The sequence below is a fragment of the Protopterus annectens genome, chromosome 3.part0 (genome assembly GCF_019279795.1).
Source record: "Protopterus annectens isolate FY-2018-M chromosome 3.part0, PAN1.0, whole genome shotgun sequence".
NCBI lineage: Eukaryota > Metazoa > Chordata > Ceratodontiformes > Protopteridae > Protopterus > Protopterus annectens.
Window position 1 is genome coordinate 718,927,517 of NC_056731.1, and position 26,408 is coordinate 718,953,924.

The 26,408-nt window shown below is 40.5% G+C and overlaps 1 protein-coding gene across 1 annotated transcript in view; it reads left to right on the forward strand.

The window, feature by feature from the left end:
- The window catches only part of LOC122796911 (ATP-binding cassette sub-family A member 13-like), a 3,979,956-nt gene that overhangs the window by 633,494 nt on the left and 3,320,054 nt on the right, over positions 1 to 26,408 (forward strand). Inside the window, exon 13 of the mRNA XM_044065669.1 lies at positions 8,012 to 8,022. Coding sequence (XP_043921604.1) covers positions 8,012 to 8,022 — 11 coding nt within the window. The remainder of the gene's footprint in view (positions 1 to 8,011; positions 8,023 to 26,408) is intronic.

Genomic DNA, 26,408 nt, shown 5'->3' on the forward strand with positions numbered 1-26,408 from the left:
TTCCATCAACTATCTCATCAGTCCGTGCTGACTGCAAGGACAGTCCTTCAAGCATTAGGGTTCATGGCATCTTGTATTCTGGTGCTTCCAATGCCAAACTGCATATGAGGAAGCTGCAATGGTATCTCAAAAATGTATGGACACAGCACTGCCAGGATTTGGACACTGTCATTCAAATAATACCTTGCCTTCAAAAGGAATTTTTGTGGTGGGCTCAGGAATGTCACCTAAACAAAGGGACTCTCTGTGACCCGGCCAGAAGCGAGTCAGATTTTAACGACAGATGCCTCGGACATTGCTTGGGGAGCTCATCTCAATGGAAAGTGGATACAAGACAAGTGGCCTGCCAGACTACAGCATCTACATATCAACATGAAGGAGATGTTAGCAGTCCAGTTTGCATTAATGGCTTTCAAGGAGTTACTTCTTCCAGGGCAGGTGTTGATTCTAACAGACAACACAACTGTCATGTGGTACATCAACAAACAAGGGGAACACATTCTTACCCATTGTGCAGGCAAGCAATGATTTTATGGGAGACTGCGCTCAGCTTGCAACTAACTCTTCAGGCAAGGTTTCTGCGGAGCACAGAACTCCTTAGCAGATGTGTTAAGCAGACAAATCATGGATCCCCACAGTGGAAACTGGATCTTCATGTATTTCAAAAGGTTGACAGTGTCCTGGGAACTCCAGACATAGATCTGTTTGCTTCTCCACTAAACCACCAGCTGCCAAAGTTTTGCACAAAGAGGTTACATCACACAGCTTGGAAAGTGGATGCTCTTTCTTTCAGTTGGAAAAATCTTCATGTGTATGCGTTTCCACCTCTGCCTCTTCTTCCAAAGGTGCTTCTAAAAGTCAGACAAGACAAGCCAAGGATGATTTTAATAGCTCCAGATTGGCCTCGGCAGCACTGGTACCCATTACTGAGGAGTCTAGTAAAGAAGCCTCCATGGCCTTTACCCTTGATTCCGCACCTGTTGTCTCAGAGAGAAGGCCACCTGCTCAATGTCAAGCTTCGCTCTCTTCATCTAACAGCATGGCATATTCTGTTTTGAGAGACAGCGGTCTCAACTTCCTCAACAAGTTTTAAATGTGATTATGGAAGCTAGAAGACCTAGTACAAGGAAAGTGTATGCAGAAAAATGGAAGAGATTTTTATTTTGGAGTGCAGCAAGGAATCTGGAGATTTCTGAGCCTAATTTGAGTGTGGCTCTTCAATATCTTACTGAGTTATTGGACAAAGGTTTGTCCTTCTCTTCCATTAAGATTCATGCTGCAGCAATTTCAGCTCACTATGATTGTGACCCACCATTGTTTTCGCATCCTTTGTTCAAGCAGTTTCTCAGAGGGGCAAAGAATATAAGACCCCCACGCAGAGCTCCTACTCCTGCTTGGGATCTCAATTTTGTGTTGGAAAAACTTACTCTACAACCTTTTGAGCCTGCGGCTACTGCTGATTTGAAATATTTGTCATGGAAGACTGCTTTTTTGTTGGCTATTACTTCTGCAAGAAGGGTTTCTGAGTTGCAGGCCCTTATGGCAGTAGAGCCCTTTCTGATTTTCCATAAGGATAGGGTATCATTACGCACTAATCCTTCCTTTATGCCTAAGGTGGTTTCTAGTGTGGCTTTAAACCAAACTATTCATTTGCCTACTTTCTATGCAGATCCCCAAAATAAAGGGGAAAAGATTTTGCACACTTTAGATGTACATAGGCAGTTGCATTATTATTTAAGCAGGACTAAGGATTTCAGGCAGTCTCAGCAGTTGTTTGTTTCTTTTGCTTTGAGTTCTCAGGGCAAGCCCGTGTCTAAGCAAACTATTTCTAAGTGGATTGGGTTTTGCATTTCATTTTGTTATTCCCATCATGGCAAGGAGATTCCAGCTGGGATTAGGCCTCATTCCACTAGGGCTACTGCCACTTCAAAAGCATTTCTAAGGGGGGTGGCAACTAAGGATATTTTGGAGGCAGCTACTTGGAGTTCAGTGCATACTTTCTCTAAGCATTATCACCTTCCTCTCTACTCTAAGTCTAGGGCTGGTTTGCCACAGCTATTTTGCAAGGCATGTTGTCAGCTCCTGCTTCTTTATGATTTGCCAGCGTGCCTTACCTCTGCTTTGGGATTCTACAATAGTTAGGACTGCAGCAATGTGGAACGAAGAACATAGTACAGTTTTGTACCTACCATAAATGTAGATGTTCGAGGATCCACATTGCTGCAGTCCAATTTACCCTCCCTCCTTCCCCTCTGTGTTTAGGGGTGTTTGTGTAGGTGAGGTTATATGCTGATATTTTTGTATATATTTTTGTATATATTGTGCATATTTTTGGTGCAGGTATATTGGGCCTTGTCTTTTTAGGGTCTTCTGACATCTGGGGCAAGAAAAGACTGAGGAAATGGCGTCGGTCATGCGCATTAGTACCCTGACGTACTGACGTCAGTCTAATGCGCCCTGACCGACGTCAGCCATATACTCTGGTATTCGGGCCGACTGGACAGCGGACTACCCAATAGTTAGGACTGCAGCAATGTGGATCCTCGAACATCTACATTTATGGTAGGTACAAAACTGTACTTTTTCCTTCCAGAAATTCAAATGGGTTCTGAATGTAATCCATCTGGGATACAGATGGCAGTGGGAGGACCTCCCTCCTCTCAGGATATTCCTCCTTATCTGCCAGACCAGACCCTTCACTTCCTGTTGTACACCACATGCTGTCTCAGTAATAGAGCAGTTACTCCTTTTCAGCTGGGCAAGGGTTTTATTCAAGAATGTTTACGGTGTCATAGAAAGACAGTTCCTGGAAATGAGTTCTGGATCTTTATTTCCTGAATAAGTTTGTGATAGTGCTCAAGTTCAAAATGCTTTCACTTCAGAACACATCACCTCTTCTTCTTCCATTGAGTTTTTAGTAAAAGATGCATATCATCATATTCCTATTCATGCATATTTCTGGCACTTCTTAAAGTTTTGTTTGTCTAGTCTTTGACTAACCCTTTGTGCTAGCCACTGCTCCAGGAGTGTTCAAAAAGTGACTAGCTCCTGTTGTAGCTCATAGCAGACTACAGGGTATCCGCATTTTTCCATATTTAGCTAACTTTCTTTTTCAAAATGTCAGGAATCTCACACTTAGGTCAGATTCCAAGAGAATATTCAAAAGTTTTTTTGACTACATCACACAGGATTGTGTTTCAGGGATGCCTGGTACATACCTCAGTACAAATAGCTTTTCCTCCATAGGAAGACATAGATCTATATGTAGATATATTCCATGAGTTTTCTAATCAAACGTCTGTCACTGTGAGAGAATATCTCTGGATTCAGGGTCTCTTGGCATCCATGCTTCTCATGATATCCCTTGCAAGACTGCACAAAAGAAAGATGTGATGGTATCTGAAGTCTCTTTGCCCCTAGCATCAGCACTAATTTCTTTTTCAAATTCCAGTTCTGGGAGTTGTAAAAAGAGAAGTCACCAGGTTCTCATTCTCCTCTCCTTCTCCAGTGCAATCTCAGACTTTGTTTGGGGTGCAATGACAAGGGGAATAAAACAGCAAGGTTTCTGGGACAAGAAAGACAGACAAAGGTGCATAAACATAAATAAGATCATAGGATCTTAGCATCATAGGAGGATACTAGGATAACAACCCCAGGGCCCTTACAAGCCTAGCCAAGTTCAAGCCATATTCCCAAGGGTGTCTGGTTCAAGCAGACACTAAAATCAGTACATATTGCCCCTGTGCAAGAGGGATACAGGTGGATCCCCCAAGTTGAATTTACGGTTACCCATCCAATCGTCCAAATTACACTTAAATAGTGCAAAAAAGGGGCTTTGTTTAACATGAATAGGAAGCTTGTTCCAAAGGTGGGGCAACCTCTGTGAGGCAAAGCTGTCTCTCCAGCAAGTTCTGTTGATGTCACATACCAGGTTAAGGTCTTTTGAGTGAGTGACCCATGTGATATTTGACTTGCAAATGTACCACATTTCCATTAAAGCTGGGTCAGAGATTGCGCTATATGCAAGGCACAGGTCACTTCTGAACAGTCCGTACAACACAGAGTAAAGTGACAATGATTTTAGTCTGTCCATATAACAAAAATCTTAAAGACCATGAATTTTCTTTGTAAAGGACCTTTGTGGTCTCTCCAATTGCTGCAGGTGTTTGGAAAGGAACATACCAAAAGGGAACATTGTACTCTATAATTGGCCTAATGAGGGAAGAGTACAGGGGAGCTGTAAACTCTTTTTTTTTTTTTTTGCAGGCAATGCCCTTATGAGATGAGCAATATAAAATGCCCTTCTTACCACTGTGGAGACATATTGATTGAGGTTATGATGTTGCTGTCGACCTGTGTGCTCAGATCTCTCACCACTGACTGTGTGCTTAGGGAAGTGCTACTGATGTGGTACTTTGCAGGAACATTACCTTTGTTGAAGGTGATGATAATGCATTTTTTTGCATTAAGTTTAAGACCATGACTTTGGCACCAGCCATTAGTCTGTGTAAATAAAATCTTCTCGCAGGATGTTGACATTGCTATGGGTTTCAATAATCACTCCCAGTTTGCAATCATCAGCAAATATCAGCCACAGTCCTTTAGTTTTAGCCTGTACTTTGAAGAAGTAGATTCTGAACAGTAGGGGGTCCCAGAACCTATCCCTGTGGAACTCCATTGGTTATGGGTCTGCTTTAGGAGGTGGAGTTCCCTATTTGTCTGTATGAGTTCTATCAGTGAGCCAGTTTGCAACCCACCTGACAATATATAGGTTGCTACCCAGCTGGGTGAGTTTATCAATGATGCCTGAGTGGGGGATTGTGTCAATGGCCTTGGCTAAGTCTTGTGTCAATGGCCTTGCAGATAAGGCTGGTCAGGCTAATTGGTCTATAGATTCTGGGGTCAGTAGACGCACCCCCTTTGTGCAAAGGGATGACGGTAGCTGTTTTCCATTCTGCTGGGACAAAGCCAGTACTTACGCTGTGATCGAAAAGCATGCCCAATGGTGATGCTAATTCCTGCTTTAACCCATGAAAAGCACAGCCCAGGAAGGTGTCTGCTCCCACAGAGGTTATATTGTTATTTATTTTACATTTGTTTACCAGGACTGTCCAACTGACCCAAAAGAAAAGGCCTGTTTTCAGCAGAGACCTGGGGAGGAAAGCAGCAAGTTACATAGTAAACAGTGATTATCATAGAAATAATACAACAATTAATGTAGTACATACTGATACAATTGAGATGAAATGAAAGACAAAAAATAAAAACATCGACAATAATACAATTAATGCAGTAATGATGGTTACTCCCATATTACATATAATAATGGCTGGTCATTAAATGCAAGACATAATATCAAAAACAATCATGTATTTCTGCTTACACTGGTGGGGTGTTAGCCTCACCAAGTTAAATAATTAGAATAAAGATGTACAGTAATAAGCTAGAGATATATTCCAAGGGAAAAGAGACAAGGAAATAAACATTAGACAGGAATAATATAGGATGAACAGTGATAGAAAAATTACTGTGGGGTCAGCCTGGTGTTGAGCAGGAGCATAGCCAGTATTAATTCAAATGGGCCTTGAGAAGACTTTTGAATTTGGAGGGGTTAGCTGTGCAAAGAATGGGCTGGGAAACTGAGTTCCAAGGTTTGAAAATGTACTTTGAGAATAAGGCATCGCCTTATTGGCTTTTGAGACTTCTAGAAGAAGTTTGTCAGTTGAGTCTAGGGGTCTGTTGCTAGTGTGGTGTTTTACTAGATTTATAAGGGCTGGACATTTATGTGGTGGGTAGATGATGGAGTGGCAAATTGTGAGTTGTTTAAGGTATTGTAGGTTTGGGAGTTCCAACCAATCTAGTTTGTGAAGTGCCAAACAATGATGTGTTCTGTATGGGAGGTTGGTGGCAAACCTGGCTATTTTGTTGTAGCAGGCTTCCAGCTTATTTAGATGTATTTTCCTAAAATTTGTGAAAATTGAGGAGGCATATAACAGAGGGAATAGTAGATGGCTTTGGTCAATGGATGCTTTGGTGGTTTGGGTGAGGAGTGGTTTGGCTCTGTAGAGAGCCCCGAGTTTTGTGTGGACCCTTTTGATTGTTTGTGATATGTGCAGGTCATAACTGAGGGATTTGTCAATGGCCTTGGAGAGAGCATTTAAGACCTGTTCCTCAGAGATACTAGGTGTGGGACAGGTATTAGGGATGCTTTGGGGGTATATGTGGTGGGGACAGTGGAGTGAAGTTTTCACTGAAACTGTCAGCCAGCAGGTTTGCTATATTCACAGGTTCTGTATATGTAGTACAATTAACTATGAGTTTAGCGAAAATCTGGGCCTTACCTTTGAGGTTATGGATGTAACTAAAGAATTCCTTTTGGTTATTCTTAGTTAGGAAAGCTAATCTGGATTCATAGTTAGCTTTGGAGGACTTCACTAGGAGTCTTATTTGCTTGTTTAAGTTGAGGAGGGAAGGTTTCCAGTTTTGAGACCATTCCCTCCTACTCTTAGGCATCAGTTTCCTTCTCCTATTGTATAGCCTGTTAATGCCAGTTGTCCACCAGGCAGGTTTGTTTTTCCTTGAAGATCTTGCTTTGGTTCTATCAGGTACAGCAGAGTCAATACAATTGTACAGGTTCTCTTATAAAGCATTGGTGTATAACTCAGCATAGGTGTCTGTTCCATCAGTTGGGGAAGGGGCAATGAAGCTATTTACGCTGTCACGTAAGAGGATGGAATAGACCTCGGAGAAGTTTTTTAGTCTAGTTTTTGCTAAGGGAGGGGGGGTCTTGTGTTATAGTTACTTCTAGCAAGACTGATTTGTGGTCATATTTCATCAAGGATGGCCACACACTGGGGGAGATGCAGCGGCCCCCCATGTTGGTGAGCACCAGATCCAGGATGTTTGAAATCCTTGTGGGTGTGTCAACCTGCGGGTCCAGGTCATTGGAGTTAACGAAGTCCAGGAACCTTTGGACAAGTGAGTTAGGACACATATAATTTATCCAGTCAATGGATGGGTAATTAAAGTCTCCCAAAACAAGGGTGTCTACTTTGATTGACTCAAGTAAATCCAAGTAGGCTGTGTGGATGTCCTGATTCAGGGAGGGGGTCCTATAGCTGACTATGACCTGAAGAGGGATCTTACCTACACAGTCAATTGCACCTGAATTAATTCAAGGGAATCATTCTGTTTAACCAATCTACAGGTGTATTTATTTTTAATGAATATTGCTACACCAACTCCTTTAGCTCTCATGCCTTCAGTTTGTGGTCTGAATGTGTGGAAGGAAATGTAACCTGGTATAACTGGGGGTGCTCTCTGCAGCCTTAAACCAGGCCTCAGTGACTGCACAAATGTCAGCATCTTCCAAGGTGAGGACTACTTATAGTGTGTGCAGTTTCTGATTTAGACTCCTAGCATTTAGCAGCATAACCTTGAAGTTGTTTTTAGAGGGTATTTTTACATCGGGAATTTTGTTCTTGTAACATTGCCTGAAAAGGCACCATGGGGGTGGGGGTGGCAAAAGCCTTAGCCAGTAACCAAAATCTCAGGGGTGACAGATGAAGACCATCTTTGGCAAAGCATCAAGGTCTGTCAACCATGCCATCCCAGGCTGACACATACTAGATCCCCTTTGAATAACACTAGAAACTAAGCCAATCATTGAAGTCAATCATTTTTATTTGTATTGAGGTAATATCCTAGGTGAAGGTAAAATGCTGTTTAAGGCTAGGGACATACCTGCCTGAGACACATAATCAGAGAGCTCAGTCTTCATATAATCCAGTGAGGTACGTCTCAAGTAATTCACAACAATATGGACTGTAACAGAGTCATAACAGTGCCTGTTGTTGAGAGACTTGACTGCATGTGTGATGTGGCATATCCTGGCACTTGATAGACAGCTGACCATGACTTTTTCCTTATCCAACCTGGTGAGAGAGACATCTGTGTGTCTCACAATTGAGTTGCCTATGACTAAGATGTTTGTTTTTGTGTTATTCCTTAGGGGCTTGACTGGTGAGACACTGGCGGATAATATATTATGGGTACTATGTTATTCAAAGGATGTATTATGCGAATAGTGCTTGTGTTTGTTTGAGATGTCTCTGTGTTTAGGTAAGCTTCTGGTAAGGACCTCCTCATATGTAGGTTTATGTATTGTTGGTTTAGTAGGTGCAGGAGGTGAGATGTGCATGCTGACAACTTGCTTAGTATCAGATGAACTGACTGGTGAGTGAGAGAGCCTGGATTCTAGGTTCTAGATATAGATGCATCTCTCATATAATGAATTTGTGTGGACTAGAAGAAGTGGGTTGTCAGTGTACATGAAGCAACTGCTAAATTGCCTCAGGATGCCCATATCAACCAGGCTGGGTGGAGAAACTGTGGGAAATTACCATCCATAATGCTAGGTAAGTTGATGTGGTCAGAAAAGAGGGACAGGACAGGAAGGACCAAATAAAGTAGAGGGCAGGACAAGTGAACAAAAAGTACAAAGGGCCAGTGGGTAGGATCTTTGTTGGTACCTCAGGAGCTTTGCTGAATTTATCACCTGTCAGTGAGGGACAATCATGAGAACTCACCGATGGACATCAGCAAAGTACTAAGGGAAAATCTGCAGGCAGAAGTGTTTGCATCTATAACCACCAACTGTGCCCACTGCTGTTTGGCAGTGCTCGATGTGCAAACAAATACAAACCCGGTGCTTATGTAGGAATCAAGAGCAAAATGATTTAAACAATAACCAATAAAAAAGCTCAAAACTGAGGCCTCTTCCAGCAACCGTCAATCATATGAGTTCTAGCTGCACATTCCTGCCACTAGGGTGCAGAGGAACCCACTCCAACAAAAGAGTGCCTGGCTTAGTGCTCAAGTTATACAAACGGGACTAGATTCATCAGGTCTGCTACATCAAACAAAGTGTAACAATTTCATAAAAAAAACAATTCAAATAAGGAGTGATATAATAAAAATGCAGTTCAAAGGTGCAATATGCAGTGAAAAATTTGCAGATATCAGCAGATGGCTTAGACTGATCAGCTAAATACACCAGAGCAGTAACTGGTCACTAGGCTTTGTGGAGCTTTGCTAAAACAAGCCATGCAAATGTAACAAATAATATGTAATCTTCGGTATACCACCACGGCAGTCCAAATCTCTGTTAAAACCAAATTTAATATATAAAACTTAAAACATAAAGTCATGATTTTATGATTTTATATTTTATATTTTATGTTTTAAGTTTTATATATTAAATTTGGTTTTAACAGAGATTTGGACTGTCGTGGTGGTATACCAAAGATTACATATTCTTTGTTTGTTCTCCTTTCCTCGGTACCTCTAGCTGTGCTATAGAAGTATTTCTCTTCAGCCATGCAAATGTGGTGCTTATTTAGCAAATGAGAGCAAATGATTTAAGGAAATTAACCAATAAAAAAGCTCAAAACTGTGCCCTGTTTCAGCAGTCTTCAATCAGATGAGTTTTAACTGCACACTCCTGCCACTAAGGTACAGGGGGACCGTCTCCAACAACAGATGGCCTGGTTTAGTGTTCAAGTTATGCAAACAGAACTAGATTCAGCAGGTCTGAATCTGGTCTATGCTATAGCAAACAAAATGCAACAATTTCAGGGGAAAAAAAACAGTTCAAATAAACAGTGATATTGTAAAAATGCAGTTCAAAATTGCATTATACAGAGGAAAATTCTACTTAAGATGTTAGCTCTTATAAAGAGTCTCAAATCTATGAATCATCTGTGGTCCTCAGGACCTCTTCAAGTTGTTACAGACAATATTACAGTGTTGTGGTACATAAACAACCAAGAGGGAACCAGATGTTGCCCCCTTTTCAGACTAGTCATGTTAACATGGTATATAACTTTATAGCATAATCTCATTCTACAGGTATCTTATTTTCAGTCAGAGCAAAATTGTATCTCAGGTTAGCTCAGCAGGACAAAGGAAGACACTCACGAATGGAAAATAAATCATGAGATCATTCTAGATTTAATCCATCTGTGAAGAATTCCTCGTTGACTTTTTTGCCTCCACAATGAACAGTCAAATGGCAACATTTTGTTCCAGGACTCCATGCAAGAAGGCCTGGAGGAAACTTGGCTTTTCTTTTCCTTGGACAAGAATGTTCCTATATCCAGTTCCACTGATACCTAGGGTACTTCTGAATATTCTGAAGGAATCCCCAAAAATCATTGTTGTGACTCCCTTCTGACCTAGGAAATAGTGTATATCTCTTTTTTGTTTGGGGGAATTGGCCATGGGCAATTACCACAAGCTTCCTCACAGACTGGTTTTACTCACACAAGAAAGGTGTTGTTTGATACCTCCTGACCCAAAACAATTCCAACTGATGAAGTCTTAATTCCTTTTAGGCATCTGTTTTCTGATGACTTATAGAAGGTATTAATAGAGACAAGAAAGACTGTTATTAGATAATCATGTACAACTGTGGGAAATTACCATCCATAATGCTAGGTAAGTTGATGTGGTCAGAAAAGAGGGACAGGACAGGAAGGACCAAATAAAGTAGAGGGCAGGACAAGTGAACAAAAAGTACAAAGGGCCAGTGGGTAGGATCTTTGTTGGTACCTCAGGAGCTTTGCTGAATTTATCACCTGTCAGTGAGGGACAATCATGAGAACTCACCGATGGACATCAGCAAAGTACTAAGGGAAAATCTGCAGGCAGAAGTGTTTGCATCTATAACCACCAACTGTGCCCACTGCTGTTTGGCAGTGCTCGATGTGCAAACAAATACAAACCCGGTGCTTATGTAGGAATCAAGAGCAAAATGATTTAAACAATAACCAATAAAAAAGCTCAAAACTGAGGCCTCTTCCAGCAACCGTCAATCATATGAGTTCTAGCTGCACATTCCTGCCACTAGGGTGCAGAGGAACCCACTCCAACAAAAGAGTGCCTGGCTTAGTGCTCAAGTTATACAAACGGGACTAGATTCATCAGGTCTGCTACATCAAACAAAGTGTAACAATTTCATAAAAAAAACAATTCAAATAAGGAGTGATATGATAAAAATGCAGTTCAAAGGTGCAATATGCAGTGAAAAATTTGCAGATATCAGCAGATGGCTTAGATTGATCAGCTAAATACACCAGAGCAGTAACTGGTCACTAGGCTTTGTGGAGCTTTGCTAAAACAAGCCATGCAAATGTAACAAAGAATATGTAATCTTCGGCATACCACCACGGCAGTCCAAATCTCTGTTAAAACCAATTTTAATATATAAAACTTAAAACATAAAGTCATGATTTTATGATTTTATATGTTATATTTTATGTTTTAAGTTTTATATATTAAATTTGGTTTTAACAGAGATTTGGACTGCCGTGGTGGTATACCAAAGATTACATATTCTTTGTTTGTTCTCCTTTCCTCGGTACCTCTAGCTGTGCTATGGAAGTATTTCTCTTCAGCCATGCAAATGTGGTGCTTATTTAGCAAATGAGAGCAAATGATTTAAGGAAATTAACCAATAAAAAAGCTCAAAACTGTGCCCTGTTTCAGCAGTCTTCAATCAGATGAGTTCTAACTGCACACTCCTGCCACTAAGGTACAGGGGGACCGTCTCCAACAACAGATGGCCTGGTTTAGTGTTCAAGTTATGCAAACAGAACTAGATTCAGCAGGTCTGAATCTAGTCTATGCTATAGCAAACAAAATGCAACAATTTCAGGGGGAAAAAAACAGTTCAAATAAGCAGTGATATTGTAAAAATGCAGTTCAAAATTGCATTATACAGAGAAAAATTCTACTTAAGATGTTAGCTCTTATAAAGAGTCTCAAATCTATGAATCATCTGTGGTCCTCAGGACCTCTTCAAGTTGTTACAGACAATATTACAGTGTTGTGGTACATAAACAACCAAGAGGGAACCAGATGTTGCCCCCTTTTCAGACTAGTCATGTTAACATGGTATATAACTTTATAGCATAATCTCATTCTACAGGTATCTTATTTTCAGTCAGAGCAAAATTGTATCTCAGGTTAGCTCAGCAGGACAAAGGAAGACACTCACGAATGGAAAATAAATCATGAGATCATTCTAGATTTAATCCATCTGTGAAGAATTCCTCGTTGACTTTTTTGCCTCCACAATGAACAGTCAAATGGCAACATTTTGTTCCAGGACTCCATGCAAGAAGGCCTGGAGGAAACTTGGCTTTTCTTTTCCTTGGACAAGAATGTTCCTATATCCAGTTCCACTGATACCTAGGGTACTTCTGAATATTCTGAAGGAATCCCCAAAAATCATTGTTGTGACTCCCTTCTGACCTAGGAAATAGTGTATATCTCTTTTTTGTTTGGGGGAATTGGCCATGGGCAATTACCACAAGCTTCCTCACAGACTGGTTTTACTCACACAAGAAAGGTGTTGTTTGATACCTCCTGACCCAAAACAATTCCAACTGATGAAGTCTTAATTCCTTTTAGGCATCTGTTTTCTGAGGACTTATAGAAGGTATTAATAGAGACAAGAAAGACTGTTATTAGATAATCATGTAAGCAAATTGAAAATGTTTTCTAGTAGGTGCCAACAAAACAATCAGCATGCATTCAGGGCTAGTATTTGCTTTTTTTGGTATTCGTGTGAGTTACTATCCTATGGCCTGCCTTACTCCTCTATCAAAGTTCATTTGTCAGCCATTTCAGCATGTCTTCCTATTGATCCCCCTATTTCATGCATTCTGATGTGAAGATGTTTCTGAAAAGGGTGCTGCATAAGAAGCCAGACAGAAAACTGGTGGCTCCTCCTCGGGATCTTAATTTTGTGTTAAAGAAGCTCATCTGGCTGACTTGAGGTCCTTACATGGAAAACAGTTTTGCTGATTACTCTGACATCTAGATGAGGAGTACCTGATTTGCAAGCTCTTCTGGTGGCTCAACCTTATCTTATCGTATCTTTCACAGACACACGACTTATTTGAGAACTAATCCTTCTTTTATACCTAAACTGGTATGCAAGTTTTCTTTATGCTAAACTACCCATCTTCCTGTTTTCTTTCCAGACCTCCAAAATGAGAAAGAAAGGATACTCTGTATCTTGAATGTCCACAGACAACTCAGGTACTATCTTGACAGGCAAAATCTTCCATAACTTTCAATCAGATGTTCATTTCTTGTGAATGTAAGAAAAATGGACAACCTGTGTCAAAGTAGAATATTTTGAAATTTTTGTCTCAGAATATTACCTTTTATTACTCCCACCACACAAAAAAAAAAAAATATATACCAGGCAAGTCAAGATTCATTCTACCAGGGCAACACTGATTTTACCAGAGGCTTGGCTTCATCTGTGGCTTTTTTGAAAGGATTGGACTATAGAAGTATTTTGGAAAGAGCAGCGTGGTCCTCTGTGCATGCTTGTATAGAGCACTATAAACTAGATTCCTTTTCCAGATCTAGGACAGGCTTCACTATGACTGTTTTCCAGGGCTTCTGGACCCTTCCCTTTGACTTCCCAGTTACTCTAAGCTATGGTAATCTGCCCATATGTCTTAGGCAACTGCAACATTGATCAGCATGAAGAAGACAGTACAGTTGTGTAAGTAAAGTTACCATAACAGTAGATGTTCGAATGATCACTGCTGCTTCCCTCCACCCCCCCCCTTGTTTTTTTTTGAGTATTTTTAATGTCTGGGTATGGACATGCATTTTTTTCTTTCCCTAGCAATGTCATTTCAGGGCTTAAACTCCTTCTTTCAGTTGGCATTAAAGCTTTGAAGGGCTTGGCATCTAAACCTATCTTTTTAGTCAGCTCAGCTTGAGTTGTCTTATTGTTTGGGTGCATGTAAGGTGCCTTGAAGCTTAGTAAGCCAGCTGGCTGTTATACTCTACACAGTATATTACACATATAGCTTTGTCTACTGCACAGTGATCATTCAAATGTCTACTGGTATGGTACATTTGCTTACACAACTGTACTTTCCTTAATATTATATTTCAGGATATGGAAGAACTTATTTGGTTCCCATGATCCACAGAGGAGTGAGACACCACAATGCAGGTATTCTACAGGATAGTTCATTTCCATAAATTTCTATGGGGTACTGACTGTACTTACATTACTATTAAAGGCCCACCTGAGAAACATATGATGTTTCATTCAATTCAGCACCCACTTCCAGGAATCCACTGTTTTTTTTTTTAATTTCTTTCACTATCCACAGGCAGACATAGGAGCCCATCTATGTCTTTGAGCATGGTCTGTGAAGGCAGACCCCTGCCTATGGCCATCCTCTTTTGTACAATAGCCTGGGCTTTCAAGGTGGCATTCAGAAATATATACATGACCCTGCAATGGATCTCTGGTACTAATTTGCTGTGGCCACCTACAACATTAACATCTGCAACCAACACCCACCAGACATTCCTTTAAGGCCAATTTTTTTCTTGTCAGTGGTGAGACTCTGTTATGCACGCTAATGGACAACCTACAGTAGCAGTTCTGTCTGTATCTGGAAAACTTCTCAAGCCACTTCCATTACTTTGTTGCCATTTATGTGCCTGCACATGTAGACATACAACTACCGTCAGTGTGCAGGCACAAATAAATGTATCATTAACTGTACCATTCATATACTCATGCAGCAGCAGCACATTTCACACCTGCCATACCTCACTATAAAATCCATGTCACCACTGTAGTCTATTAGGTGCAGTATGGAGACATACTGTGTTGTAACACGTGAGTTGTGACCCCACCTACTCTGACCTGTGTCTAACAAAGCAACACCAAAGTGTGCAACACATACTCACCAACAGATTGAATCAGTTATCACCTCTGTCTTACCAACCCTGCTTTATCCTGTATGTGCAGCAATTGAACAAGTGAAGCAGAATCAGTGAAGTGCAGAACTTTCCTTTTCGTAGTTGTTCCACCTCTTACTGCCTGTCAGCCATAAAGCTGATGGACTACTGATGCCTGGACCCATGCACTGTCTGCTTTTATTCTCCATTTCCACACATACTGTGCTCAACATCCACCTGTCTGCAGGTTGCTGTAGCATACTGCTCCAAAATAAAAATGATAAACATATCCAGTCATCATCCCTTCCCCTCTTGCCACTGGCCTGTGTACTCTTATCACAGCAGACAGAAAACCATTCATGATGAATGCCATGCTTTCCATCAAAGAAAATCATATAGTATCACCAATTTGTGCCAACATGAAGTTTCTACCATTTTTTCACAGCAAAGAGGTGTATGGATTGTATGAGAGAAGATCTGCAACAGTCAGGCATGAGTGTCAAAGAATGCAGGAGTGCAGCATTGAATCGAGAGAGATGGTGACAGTTAATATGACCCACAACCCCATGTAAAATGGGCAAAAGGGGGTTGATGATGATGATGATGATGATGATCAATATTTTTGGTGGAATGCATCAAGCCACAAGATGGAGGTATTCTCTAAACACAACTAACGAAAAGGAACATATATTCTGTAGATGATCATATTCAACAATATAGAGCATTCTTCAATGTTTAGAGACAGACAGTGCTAAGTAAATAACTATCTAGTTATTTACAGTATTACTGTTTCAAAATATACAGTCAAATGCATAGATAAATATTATAGTCATTATTTGTGACAGCCCCCAAGATGCTTACAAAACATACAAGGCTACACTTTCAAGTTAAGAAGATTAGCAATATTAACGAAATACAACATATCAGACTTTGCACTAAGCAAACAAATATGATTTTTTGCTCAAATGATGGGAGTTTGCCATAATGGTTAAGATGGTTACCTTAAAGACTCAAGGCACAAGGTTTGATTTTCACATAGAGTAGTTGGCTAAGCTTAAAATGGCGCACAAGGGCAGTTAGCCTAGTACTAATCTATGAACTTAGGGTATGTGCTATGCCACTCATTTTGTTTACAGGTAATACCAGATAAACGGCAGTAACCAATTATGGGTGCTTGATCTAAATTAGGGTTAGTGTTATATCATTCATCGTACAAACAGCTAACACCAGGTAAACAATAATAATCAAATATTGGCTCTTGTTCTATAGTTGATTTATAGGAATACAATTCATTATTCTAATTGATAACTTCATGTAAACACTTGATAATCATGCAGACTAACAGAACCAGTACTTTTAACCATGGTTTGTGACAAATATTGTTTATGTACATATGTGACAGCCTCTGTAAGCTAATTACTCATGATTTCAGGCAAAAATAATATGCGTATTTTATAAAAATCTGTACATTTGTTTGTTTTATAATTCATGCACATGATAGCATGTTGTATTTTATGGTATTTTATTTTATTTTTGGCCAAAACATTAAAGATGATTTTAAAGAAAAATTAAATAAGATATAGTATTCTAGCAAAAGTAATAACCTAAATGACTAGTCCAAAAATGCTGCCAAATAAATACCTGTGCACCTCTAAAACATATTCATTGCCTGTATTTCTTCTGTCTTTGGCAAAGTATAATATAGTATAAATGTCACATCCTCTCTTCTGTTACAGAAATTGACTGACATGGTTGCTGTCAACCATCCAAAGTTATCAACAGTCTTTTCTCACCTTAGAGCACCAAAGATTATTGTGCAGCTGTAGATGTAACTTAGATTTAAGCTGCTGAGTTACCACTTTACAGTCTTATATTGTTTAGCCAACAGGCAGATAGTTTGTCTTACTATTTATATTGTTTAACCAACAGGCAAATAGTTTGTTTTACTATTTATATTGTCTAACCAACAGGCAGATAGCTTGTCATACTTTAGCTTGTCTTACTATTTATATTGTCTAACCAACAGGCAGAAAGTTTATCTTACTATTTATATTGTTTAGATAACAGGCAGATAGTTTGTCTTACTATTTATATTGTCTAACCAACAGGCATAGTTTGTCTTACTATTTATATTGTTTAGCCAACAGACAGATAGTTTGCCTTACTATTTATATTGTTTAGCCAACTGGCAGATAGTTTGTCTTACTTTTTATATTGTTTAGCCAACAGGCAGATAGTTTGTCTTACTGTTTATATTGTCTAGCCAACAGGCAGATAGTTTGTCTTACTACAGTCTGAACAAAGACATGTAGAATACTCTTCTGTAACTTGACTCCTGTAGAGGTGGGTGAGGTGAAATTCTTCAAACATCAGTATGTCCAAAGAAAAAGACTTTGAGGAACATGACTTCTGTCCTTATCTTCCATAGGAATGAATTCATGGTGCAATTTCTAAGTGTATAAGAGCAGTGATTCCCTTCCTTTGGGGGATTTCTCTCTTCTTCAAGCAGCTTCAACTGTGGAGTTCATATATATCTATCTGTCTATCTATCTATCTATCTATCTATCTATCTATCTATCTATCTATCTATCTATCATCTATCTATCTATCTATCTATCTATCTATCTATCTATCTATCTATCATCTATCTATCTATCTATCTATCTATCTATCTATCTATCTATCTATCTATCTATCTATCTATCTATCTATCTATCTATCTATCTATCTATCTATCTATCTATCTATCCATATAGCTAGATCTATCTATCTATCTATCTATCTATCTATCTATCTATCTATCTATCATCTATCTATCTATCTATCATCTATCTATCTTTCTATCTATCTATCTATCTATCTATCTATCTATCTATCTATCTATCTATCTATCTATCTATCTATCTATCATCTATCTATCTATCATCTATCTATCTATCTATCTATCATATATCTATCTTTCTATCTATCTATCTATCTATCTATTTATCTATCTATCTATCTATCATCTATCTATCATCTATCTATCTATCTATCTATCATCTATCTATCTATCTATCTATCTATCTATCTATCTATCTATCTATCTATCTATCTATCATCTATCTATCTATTTATCTATCATCTATCTATTTTTCTATCTATCTATTATCTATCTATCTATCTATCTATCTGTCTATCATCTATCTATCTATCTATCTATCTATCTATCTATCTATCTATATATCTATCATCTATCTATCTTTCTATCTATCTATCTATCTATCTATCTATCTATCTATCATCTATCTATCTATCTATCTATCTATCTATCTATCTATCCATATAGCTAGATCTATCTATCAGGACTGTTCATTTTCATGACTCATAGCAGACCCCTATAACTTTCACTCTCATCTAAATTCATTTTAGTTTATTCAAGATATATCTTTAAGACAAACAAACAATATGAATAGGAAAATCAAACTTTATTCATTTTCAGACTGTGCCGGAATTTGGTTATTGTATAAGAAAACTGGATTTCTGCTTTTGAGGCTCACAGCATACCGGAGATTTTCATCTCTGTATACTTGAAGTTCAATATATATAGAGGAACGACAGAAATCTATCCTCATTAATCTTCTCATATTATTACTTGCATTCAGATTGATAGACACAAGCAGACATGCCTGTCAGGAGACTGTTGAAAGTTGCTTATCTATATTGGTGAAGGAAAATGGCATACCCCAGAATTCAGCAAGCTCTGCACAGTGTGCAGGAATAGTGCAAGAGCTGCTGCATGCAATATGGTTGATGAGCGATCCAGGAATGAGCTCATGGGTTGTGCATGAGTGCTCCTACACTATTCCTGCATGGCCACCACTACTATATGCTAATTACCCCATTTGCAGGTGAAAACTATGCAAATAAGGTGAATTAGTCATCCAGGAAGCAGGCAGGCATCTGTGCAGGAATAGTGTAACCTGCAGAAATGTATTTGATTACTAACCAAATACATTTCTGCAAATTACAAAACGGAGTCATGACAGCTCCAAAGAAATCATGTATTCAATGGAGTAGGCATGCCAGTGACTAAATATATGGCCATTGGCATTATAAATAATTGGAAAGTTATAAAAAAAAACTTTTATTTTTTTTGGGCTGATTTCAGCCGTTTAAGCGTAGGGCAGCGGTGCGCAAATGGGATTGGGCCGAAAATAAGAAAAAAAGTTGGAATAAGCTTTTAAACCCAAATCAGCATTTTGCCATGATAGTCAATGCCATGCATAAGACAAGAACATAGGTCTCAAACTTCCATCTCCAAATATGGAACAAATGGGCAAAATGTAGAACACATACTAATGGCTTACGAACAACTTCTACTAGGAAGGTCATAGGATGGTTAAAATATGCTGGTTTTACTTATAAAGAAGATACTTTAATGAATTAATATGATTAATTTCTATTTACCATGGATTTCACTTAAAAAAATTCCTAACACTGAATGTGTGACAGACTCTTTCAATGTGGAACTTTGAGGAACTTTGAGGAACATGAACTTTTTAAGACCCCAAATGAGGTACGTTCCTCGTAATGAGGTACACTTGAGAGATAAGGACAACAATCCCATGGAGTAGTGGCTGCTAACGGGGAAGGCTAGTGTGAGTGTGGTAACTATGAATTAGCATTCTGTTTTATGCAAATGAGCGGATTGTTACTGAATCACAGATTTCCTCTCAGTGTTAGTTTGCACCCAACAATGTAGGTACAGCAATATGACAGTGCAAGTCTAAGAGCTGAATGACTTCATAAGGGGTTGTGTCATGTTTGCTGTAAGCTCATTGGAGCTCTGTGGCTCGTGTTTGCCCTTAAGGAAGGGGGTGAGTCACATGTTCCTGAGCACTGTGTACATAGTCTAAATGGGTGTGCGCACCACGCACCAGGTTTTAAACAAACAAAAAAAAAAAAACTGAAATAGCAACTTTGTTCAGATCTGAGCATTGAGTATGTGTGGCATGCCTCTGTGTTTAAACAGGAAGCCACTGGGAATGAAAAACAGCAGTAGGAAGGCAATCAAGGAGAGCTAGCATAGCTGGCAGGTGGAATGTATCAGAATAAGCCAAATATGCATGCAGCAGCCCAGCACACTACTATAAACTATGCAAACACCTTTCAGACTGGTTTTGGGGGAAACTGTAGTAGGAAGGTAGTCAAGGAGAACTAGCATAGCTGGCAGGTGAAATGTATCAGAATCAACCAATTACACATGAAACAGCCTAGCACACTACTGCAAACTATGCAAACACCTCCCAGTCTTGTTTTTCCCACAAACTCTACACTACTGGTGTACACAGATGGGGAAATTTTACCTGACAAAACTAACAAAATGTTAGGGGCTGCAGTCACGCTCATATATCAATATGTGCAAGAGGCTGAGGGTGGTGAGGATGTGAATGCTGACAACCAACCCACAGTGAGGAGAAGGAGAAGAGTGTACAGATCTAGGGTAACCTAACAGGGGCTGCATGAGCCAGAGATAGTGGAGCAGTATAGGGTGGACAGGGATATTCTACAGCAAACTGTTGAGCTGTGCCGGCCATGCCTCACACACAAAACCAACAGATGGGAACTCATCCAAGTGGATACCAAGGTATGTGTAGGCTTAAGAATACTAGCCACAGGTACCTTCCAAAGGCCAACTGGGGATATCATGAGGATCTCACAACCATCAGCATTCAGGGTACTCCACCAGTTCCTGGATGCCATGTCAGCACGTCAGTGAGCACATATATTTCCTCAACACCCGTGAGGCATTGAACAGCAATATGCATCTCTTCCACCAAATATCAGAATACCTTGAGGTAGTGGGTGCTATAGACTGCATGCACATACTCATCAAAGCACCATCTGGAGAGTGGAGTAGGGTCTACATAAACCGCAAGGGCCTCCCCTCCATCAACTGTCAGGTCAACTGCGATGCCCAAGGCATTATCTTGAATGTGTGTGCTGGCAGCCCTGGAAGTTATCATGACTACCACATCTGGCATATGACAGAGCTGTACCAATCATTTGCCAGTGAGGACATTCCATATGGCCACCTAGTGGGGGATGCTGGTTACGCACTGGAGCGGTGGCTGATGACACCCCTCAGAAATGCACATACACCCAAACAAGAACTCCATAATGAGGCACAGGCACAAACCAGAATCATAATAAAGCATGTGTTTGGGATGCTCACGTCATGGTTTTCACTGCCTGGACATATCCATTGGAGCCTTGCAGTATTCTCCAGCTACATGTACATAAATGTTCATAGCATGTGCCATGCTACACAATATGATCCAGCAGAAATAGCTGCAGCAGGAACAGCATGGGGCAAGGCCACACAGCTCCCCACCATTACCAAGGCCAGCACATGCACAGAGTGACTCAGAAGAGGAATTACCTCAGTTTGCCCATGTAGGCAAAAGGAGGCATGCCCAGTATGCCTAGGCCTTGGCAAAGAGACAACGCATAGCACATACGCTGACATGGTAGGGACCCAGGGAATGACACCTCTCTCTGACTCACACATACAGTAAAAGGGATGCCAAATATGACACTACCTGTGGTTTACAATGTATAGGGTGTGTACTATGTACATCCGACATAGTCAGCCCTTCAACACCATCCTCAATACTGGCACAGACACAAGGTAAGTCAGTTCCTATCAATTGCTGAATGGAGTAGTATGTTCTGATAGTTGCATCTATGGTATGGATGTGAGCATACAAGGGAATCGGGTGGCTGAATGGGATGGCGGCAGATAGTGGACACCTATATGGGCAGCATGAAATCCATAGCAAATACTGCTGTCAATATACTAGACAGTACTAGATAAGGTGACAAATCCCACTGCAGTACATGTCATGGCCCAAATGTGTGTCTATAGGACACACACATGCTTGTCAGTGTGGTTCACATACCCACCATCAGCCTCAGCCAGCAGGACAGGTGTAGATGACCATAAAGAACGTCTGGTCTAAGGCCTCCAATTGATGGCAATGGTTAACAGCCCCCCTCCAGACCTACACAGACAGAATACAACAGGTCTGGCAGTTGTATGTCAGTTCTGAAGGGTAAAAAGTCTGAAACTGAAATCTAGGTCAATACAACCTAAGATCTGTACACTGCTGATATGCCTCCAGTCTGCATGATAGGTCAGAATAGAAAATGAAATGAAAGCCAACAGAGTGCCTGAAATACCATTACAGTCATAGCAAATGTTTAAAGTCATCAGGTGTGCCCCCGATCCCATGTAGAAATGCAGTAACATGTAAGTGTGAGATGTAATAACAGTGGAGTACAGATTACCCGAGCTGGCCCAATCTACAGGATAGATTGTTGCATATGTACAATATGCAGGGGTCCATGTGTTAGGTTATCGTGTGTTTAAGATTGTGTGGAAATGGTCAGCTTGTAGGCATGGGGGGCTGTGTGTCGGTGGCCTATGGGCAGTACTGTGGATGACAGGGCCATGTTCTGACAACTGCAGTGCCAACCGCAATGCTTCTCAGCAAAACCCATGTCAGCAGTCGTCCATACTCACTGTCCAGATGTCAATATCTGTTACTGTCTGAAAGATGGACAGCAATAAATGTGGACTCATACATACACACAGTACACAGATGGAAGTACCCTAGACAATGTACATAAAATGTAGCTGTCAACTGCACACACCTTTGGAATTCTACATACAGGTTAACAGCACATTAGTTGTCTGTGTAGTATGGAATACTGATGTAGTCTGGACAATCATTGGCAGACCACAAAAGGCACAGTTATGAAATAATTGGGGACTGCCTATGTCCCTGCACAAGGCAGCAAAAGGGGAATGTCCCAGGTATATCTGTGAGTCAGCTGCAAGTAGCTTCCATATCACACATGCACTCAGCTCACCCCACCATCAGCCACAGGTTTATCAGAGGTCATATCCTTGCTGATGGGAATGAGTACAGTATGACCTCACTTCTGAATGGGAATACCCAAAGAATGCAGCATGCTGAAGAGGTGTTTTTGGCAGGTGTGTCCCTAGCTATAAACAGCACCCTGCATGCATCCAGACCAATGGGTCAATATGTACAGGAACTATTGCCATTAACACCTCAAACACTTACCTTGTCATCCCAGGTGAATCCACTGGCTCACAGCCTGGGAATGTAGGAGTGACAGAATGCACTGGCCTGCTGCAGATGGCTTGCATTACTACCAAATGGCCTACAGTCCTCTGTCAAAGGCCTGTGCCTCACCCATAGTGCCAATGTATGGTATCTCATGGGGTCCCAAATAACAAACTAACACAGTCAACAGAACACAAATGCAAGGCCATATTGACAAATCCCAGTAGCATGCCCCCCCATGTCCTACTGCATGAACTGTGGGCCAATCCATAAATACTGCTGGATGAAGGGCCAACTATAGGGATAATTCCCAGATATCTCTTGCATAATGTTAGAATGAGGATAGAATAACAGATTGGGAGGAGTGTAGATGCATGGATGTCATGGAGTGTGTGAAGTCTGAAACTCTGATGTGTGTCCATAATACCCCTGCCTAAAATCCCAGTAATGGGTGGCTACAAACCTGCTCATAAACCACAATGTGAAGGGGAACTGACTATATATATATATATATATATATATATATATATATATATATATATATATATATATATATATATATATATATATATATATATATATATATATATATATATCAGCCCTGCTTCTGTGTAACCTGGGTAAATCTGTACAGCTGAGAGGTATGGCCACAGCAGGATATGGCCATTCTGTTAAGTTGATATATGTACAACAAGGGTATCCTCAGCCACCATACTACCAAGGTACTAGACCATTTACACAGACCCATCAGCAAGTGTCTAGCTACCCCTCCACAATGGCAGGAGTGTGCAAGAATGTGTAGGCTGCGGATCACATACTGGACTCAGCTTCATTCATCTTGTATTTCCCAGTAAATAACTGTGAGAAAATAATTATATCTGTCAGTAGCCGATGACATAATACATCGCAGTGTAAAACAGTACATATGTCCAAATAGCTCTGCTAACACCAATCATGTAACACAAGCATCACAGATAGCAATAGTTACAGTATCCCCTATCTGTCACCCATTGTGACTCCATATTGTCAACCTATCTACAGATATCATGCAGAAAAAGGTTGCTATGTGTAGGTTGAGAACACCAAACCCTGGACTGGAATACAACCCTACCTGGAATGGATTCACACACTCAATACAGAAGGTCATACTGGGCATGCTCCTACACTTAGAAGAATGAAGACCATGTCTGACAACACAGTGGACTATACATATCTGTCATTTCCAGATGTCTGTGTACACACACCAAATTGTACACCATTTATGCTTCACACACATTGTATAGGAATACTCACACATATCCAAGGCCAACACACTATACTTTGTCAAACATACACACACGGAGATGTGGGGAAGAGAGAGACAGACAGTGATAGATAAAAGTCCATTGTAAGGCCTGTCCCACCCACTACACATCCAATTGGCTGATATTGCATGATGTGTAGATGTCAAGCACTTTACAGATTCCCTTTGCTAGCCCTCACCCTATAATGGATACAGTGCTTCTGATAACTGTGTAACACAATAGTAAAAAACAGTATTCATGTAGCATTTGTATACTCAGTTCTGTCAAATGTAAAGCTGTGTGTGACTGATTGTGTGTGTGTCTGTTTCCAGAGGAATGACTGATGACCCATTCACACATACTGCACTTCACATTGCCCATGTTACCACTCCTGCTGATGTCAGTCAGCTTGAAATAACCCTTTGGCCAAACATTAGTCCTATAAGCTCTGTGGCATTTGTGATAACTGTGTAATGCCATAGTGTAGCAAACTAGTTAGGTAGGAGTTTTAATCCTAGTACTGGAAACTGTGAAAATGCTTGTGTGTGAGAGGTGAGTCTTTGTTGACACCTGATTTTGTATTCATTCACACTTACTGCCCTTCCTCATCCCTCCTTTAGGATTGCAGCTGATTTCAGTCACCTTCAAAGATGCCTTTGGACATCTCTCCAACATATAACAGGCATGGCACTTGCGATAACTGCAAAATACCATAGTGTAGCAAGCTAATTAGGTAGGAGTGCTAATCTTGGTCCTGACAACTGTAAAAATTTGTGTGTGATAGTGCGTGAATCTTTGTTGACACCTGCTTTTGTGGTCATTCGCTCTTACTGCACTTCCCTCACCCCTCTGTTGAGTACTGCAGCTGATGTCACTCATCTTCAAAGATGCTTTTGGACACCTCTCCAACACATAACTGATATGGTGCTTGTGATAACTGCATAATAACATAATATAACAAACTAGTTAAGTAGGAGTTCTAGTACTGGTTTTGGCAACTGTGAAAATGTGTGTGAGAGTGTGAGCCTTTGTTGACACCTGCTTTTGTGGTCATTCACACTTACTGCACTTCCCTCGCCCCTCCTTTGAGCACTGCAACTGATGTCAGTCACCTTCAAAGATGCCGTTGGACACCTTTCTAACATATAACTGGTGTGGAGCTTGTGATGACTGTGTATTGCCATAATATAGCAAACTAGTTTGGTCGGAGTTCTAATCTTTGTCCTGGCAACTGTGAAAATGTGTGTGAGAGTGTGTGAGTCTTTGCTGACACCAGATTTTGTGGTCATTCACACTTACTGCACTTCCCTCACCCCTCCTTTGAGCACTGCAGCTGTTACTCACCTTCAAAGATGCCGTTGGACAGCTCTCTATAATATAACTGGCATGGCGCTTGTGATAAGTGTGTAATACCATAGTGTAGTAAACTAGTTAAGTAGGAGATCTAATCCTGGTATTGACAGCTGTGAAAATGTGTGTGTTTGTGTGTGTGAGTCTTTGTTGACACCTGCTTTTGTGGTCATTCACACTTACTGCACTTCCCTTACCCCTCCTTTGAGCACTGCAGCTGATGTCACTCACCTTCAAAGATGCCTTTTGACAGCTCTCCAGCATAAAACTGGCATTGTGCTTGCGATAACTGCATAATGCCATAGTGTAGCAAACTAGCTAGGTAAGAGTTTTAATCCTGGTCCTGGCAACTGTGAAAATGTGTGAGAGAGTGTGTGCATCTTTGTTGACACCTACTTTTGTTGTCATTCACACTTACTGCACTTCCCTCATCCATCCTTTGAGCACTGCATCTGTCGCTTACCTTCAAAGATGCCTTGGACAGCTTTCCAACATGTAACTGGTGTGGCACTTGCAATAACTGTGCAATGCCATAGTGTAGCAAACTAATTAGGCAGAAGCTCTATTCCTGATCCTGGCAACTGTGAAAATGTGTGTTTGTATGTGAGTGTGTGAGTCTTTGTTGACACCTGCTTTTGTGGTCATTCACACTTAATGCCCTTCCCTCATCCCTCCTTTGAGTACTGCATCTGATGTCACTCACCTTTAAAGATGCCTTTGGACAGCTCTCCAGCATATAACTGGCATTGTGCTTGCGATAACTGCATAATGCCATAGTGTAGCAAACTAGCTAGGTAAGAGTTCTAATCCTGATCCTGGCAACTGTGCAAATGTGTGACAGAGTGTG